Source organism: Buceros rhinoceros, unplaced genomic scaffold (assembly GCF_000710305.1).
Source record: "Buceros rhinoceros silvestris isolate BGI_N320 unplaced genomic scaffold, ASM71030v1 scaffold46246, whole genome shotgun sequence".
Classification (NCBI taxonomy): Eukaryota; Metazoa; Chordata; class Aves; order Bucerotiformes; family Bucerotidae; genus Buceros; species Buceros rhinoceros.
The window spans coordinates 2151-6689 of NW_010416612.1; the positions used below are offsets into that span (position 1 = coordinate 2151).

A 4539-nucleotide genomic window follows, 5' to 3' on the forward strand; every position below is an offset into this window, starting at 1 on the left:
GCTGAACCATCATACAGGGTTCTAGTGTTTACAAGTCCCTGCAGATAAATCAACATGCATGCACAAGGTCATTATAAACTGGAACTTCTCACTAAAGACATGAATCATTCATTACAAGTTCTCAAAAGAGAACTCAATCAAGACCAAGGGTTTGGGGTTCCAGTTTGGTCTGCATGATGCAGTGAGTCTAGACTTAATACTTTTAAGAGATGGCCAGTAACAATATGCACTGCAAAGTTTCAGAGTGAAAGTTAACCATAAAAATGGTTTATTTTTAGCATCATGTACATCTTTACTTCTGACTTGACTCAGACTTAGATGTAGAAGCTCTCAATGAAGAAAGCCGGCGTCTCTTCGCAATCTGCTCCTGGCGTTTCTCCTTGGCTTCCTGAAAAGCAAAGCAGCATGAAGCTAGTACTGAGATATTCTGAATTATTTGCTAGTGTGTAACATCTGCAAAGGAACAAACTAAGGGAAATGCAACTTCAAGGAATCCACCAGAAAGAACGGATTCCTTAAGTCAACAAGGCAAAAAAGTTTCCCCTCTTCACAGATCAGAAGAATTCTACAAGTACCTAAACCTGTATAGACCAGTCTCTTTAAACAATACGGACTAGTGTTCAAAACTGCAGTAAAAATACCAACATGGTGTTCAGTACATGCTTGGGCACCTTAGTTAAAAGATTAGATCTAAAACTTCTACTGCAGAACTTATCTTCACGTGCTGTAACTGTCCATTGTTTTCTTCAAAACTAGCTCTTAGTTAAACTGGTCTTGTTAATTCCTACTATTCTAGGGCTGGCAAAAATGGGACAGAAATGCTCATAAAACCATCTGTCCAGCAATTAGTTATGCTCACATTCGAGCACTCCTATTCAATAAAAGCTAGGTATAGAGATGTACGGTCTGTCAATCCTGTTTCTGAGGTATAGCAGTTGTAACAGCAAACGCACCTTCATTCTCTTGGCCAAGAGTTTTGCATATTCTGCTGCTTCCTCCTTGTTCTTTTGAGTGCGCTGCTTCTTCAGAGCAATACGTCTGCGCTTATGTTGCAGAACTCGAGGAGTCACTAGTCGCTGGATCTTAGGAGCCTTGGTTCTCGGTTTCTTGCCTAAAAAAGGAATACGAATCGGCAGAAGTGGCAAATTAGCATTCCAAGAGGCCTCAGGCCTTATCTAGCAAACTTAAGAGTAAGTTCCATTTAGTGTTATGGTAACATTATTCAGGGTACTACACATTATAGCAACTTAAAACAGAATTCAACCTCTTAACAGATTTCACAGGAAAAATGATTAATTACTGTCAGATGTAGCATTAACAAAATACAGTCTTAATGCTCATGATTTGTTATCAGATAAGAAGTGCAAGTAATGCATCTCCAACTCAATTTTTGCGGAAATTCCCAGCTTCTGAGCAGGTTTGTCTTAAATTATTTCCCCTAGACTTAAAAATAGAGTACAGAAACTGATCATCTAGTTTTCAGAACAAGCCATCATGTTTTCAATGTTAAAACCCTCATAATTTTACATAGACAACATGTGGATCTCCAAAAAACCCCAGATCTACATAATGAGCAAACAAAACACACCACTACACATATCTGTAAAATTTCACTACTCAATCCTGCCCAACCTCAGCAGTCACAAGCAAGTCTGATACCCACCAGAACATTCTTTAATGGACAGAATAGTTCCTATGATGCAGAAAATAGCCGTCTTTTACCCAACATTCTTTCACAGTGCCCAAGACCATGTCCTTGCCTGCTAAAAATCATCACTCTCTGTTCACTGATCAAATGCGAAACAACCCAAAATAAAAATCTTACACTACAAGAGATAGGTGGTAAGCAAAACAGTCCCAATAAAAGCCCATTTCAGAGACCGCCATAAGTAATGGTCAGTATGTTCTCTATATACTGCTTTTTTGTTCACCTCAATGTTTCAAAATCATTCAACCTCATATTTAACCTTTTATTAATAATTAGTTCTGTATTATTCTTAGAACCACTAGTAAATATTACTCCCGATTCTATCAAACATTTAAACACAAATTATGCTAAAGTGGATGGAAAGGGAAGAGAGGGGTAAGAGAAATGCAGCAACGAGGAACACATGCTTCTTTATCCATAAGTCACAGCTGACAAAGCATAAATACCATGGCAGTCAGCTCCTGGATCTACCACTATAGTGTGCTTCGTTCACTGCAGTAGGCTGGACACCTCTTGGTTGCTACTTACATGAAGCCAAGAAGTTTTAAAAATTCTTACCCTCTTTGTTCAGAGGCTTTCTCACAACATACTGGCGAACATCATCCTCCTTAGACAGGTTGAACAGCTTGCGGATTCTGCTAGCCCTCTTGGGACCAAGACGACGAGGCACAGTTGTGTCTGTCAGCCCAGGAATATCCTTTTCACCTTTGAGAATATAAGTTTAAACATGCCAATTAATCCTGCAGCTACTGAATACCTGCTTCATTAGAGAACTTCAATTATGAGTTTAGATTGAATAAAAATCCAAGGTAATACCAAATAATCCTGGGGTTTGCCTGCCAGTGGTGCCACCCCTAGCTAAACTTTGCTGGTTTAATGTGATCAGATTGCTGACAGTAGCAGAAATGTTTCAATGACCAGTTTTGAAATTACAAGAATGCAATGCTCAGAGGGAATTTCAAGACACGTTCACTGAAGTTGGAACTGCATTTGCATTCTCCACAACTTCTTACCCCCTAGCAAGCAAGCTCCACCCAGGTGCCTATTTCTGCCTATGGCGTGCTATATCCAGGCTCTTACCCTTTTTCACTATGACCAAGTTTAGAACACTCAAGTTGGCATCAACAATGCAACCACGAACGGATTTGCGTTTTCTCTCTCCGGTCCTTCTAGGGCGATAGCAGGAGTGGCCCTTACTGAGCAGAAGGCGGACACGTCCATGAGTGAGGACACCTTGCTTCATGGGGAAGCCTTGTTTATCATTGCCACCACTGATCCGTACAACATAGCCCTATGAAAACACAGAAAAACACTTCTTAGTTGCTCAGATGTCTCTACTACTTCAAGTAAAAGTGGTAGCTATCACAACATACTGTTCAAAACAATGGTGCACTGTGCCCATGTCACCACTACTGCTGAGGTAAACAACTTCTTTAGGCAACACTTCTCCAGTGGTTCGGAAACTTCACTTAGACGTGAAAAATAGCTCTACATACCACAGTTTAGACTTATTCTACTTGTCTTCAAAGTCCTGTCCAATCAAAGTTTTGTTTAAGAATTTTGTTCATTACGATGTAGCTTTTCTTTAATCCTAAACCTAACCAAAATCCCTTATCGTTATAAACCGGAAGTCTGCATATAACACAAAAGAATCTGGAGTAGGAAGGAATACATGGGTAAGAAGGAAAAGTAAAGCTTTTATGAGGTAGCAGCAGAAAGGATCAACTTACCCAAATTTAGTTGGGCTGTCCACCTTAACACTCAACTATTCTAAGCCCATCCACCAAGCCCAACAAGCTTTTTCCCATGTATTATAAACAGTTTTATCATAATTCAGGTAATTTTTAACTTGTTCAGTAAAGAAGGGATCAAGTTTTATGGTACAGATTTAATTATCTTAAATACCACGACAGCTCTCAAATGAAGAATATACTGTAAAAAACCAGCAACAAAATCTAAATGCAAAGCTTAAAAAAAAAAAAGAGGCATTTACATAAATCAAAGTAGCAGAACAGTGTAGTTCTCATCACCAAATTCAGTATATATAACACAAGAAACTTTAAACATAGTTCCCAAATGTACACCATATAAACACTCTAGTGTGACAACAAAATTTCCCCAGTACGTAGTTATTTAAACTCCTCAGATACAACTCTGATGTGTCCATCTACGCTTCTTACCTTCCACTCCTCACCAAGAGAATCAGCCGCGACCTCTGTGGCCATCCGTTTCTCATAGAATGTTCTCAGCTTGCGCTCATCATCCACTTCAATCAGTTTCTGGCAGCCAGTGGCTGGGAATGAGATGTTGAGCTAACAGAAGAAAAAAATAATTTTTTTGGTTGAAATACCTCATGGCATTTAACAAAAAGTTAGCATTTATCTGCTGGTTTCATCTTAGCATTTAAAAGCTGCAATTCTCCACCTCCTCACACAAACACTTACTAGACATAACTTGTCACTACCATGCTGAGAGCAGCCAGGCAAGGCTGTCCTTGGCCACACTGAGCTGTGTTAACGCGTTCAGTTACACAGAAAACTGACTCTACCACAGCTGGAGCACCTTCAAAAAGACCACGACCAGGTGTATCAAGGTGAAGGCAGTCTAAACCTTTGCCCTCCTTCTACAAGCCCCTCGCAAGACACGTCGTATTAGAAAATCGCATAAGCAACTTAAGAGGAGCCACAATTGCCGTTGGTGATTGCTTGTGCTTCTTGGGAGGCCGGCGCAGAGCCCAGAGCCTCGGGTACAACTCCCAGCCCCTTCCCGTCGAGCACGGCCGAGTATCTGCACAGGCTTAGCTCTAGCGCACACAGTGTGTCGTTCCCCCT

At 40.4% G+C, this 4539-nt stretch overlaps 1 protein-coding gene across 1 annotated transcript; it reads right to left on the bottom strand.

The window, feature by feature from the left end:
• Positions 1 to 184: 184 nt before the first annotated feature.
• Positions 185 to 4020, bottom strand: RPS6 (ribosomal protein S6; the record flags this gene model as incomplete). The annotated part of the gene is made up of 5 exons (XM_010137844.1): positions 185 to 388; positions 954 to 1111; positions 2267 to 2413; positions 2789 to 2999; positions 3889 to 4020. Coding segments are annotated over 5 exons (744 nt in total), but the record flags the coding sequence as incomplete, so codon positions are not given.
• Between the last annotated feature and the right edge of the window lie 519 nt (positions 4021 to 4539).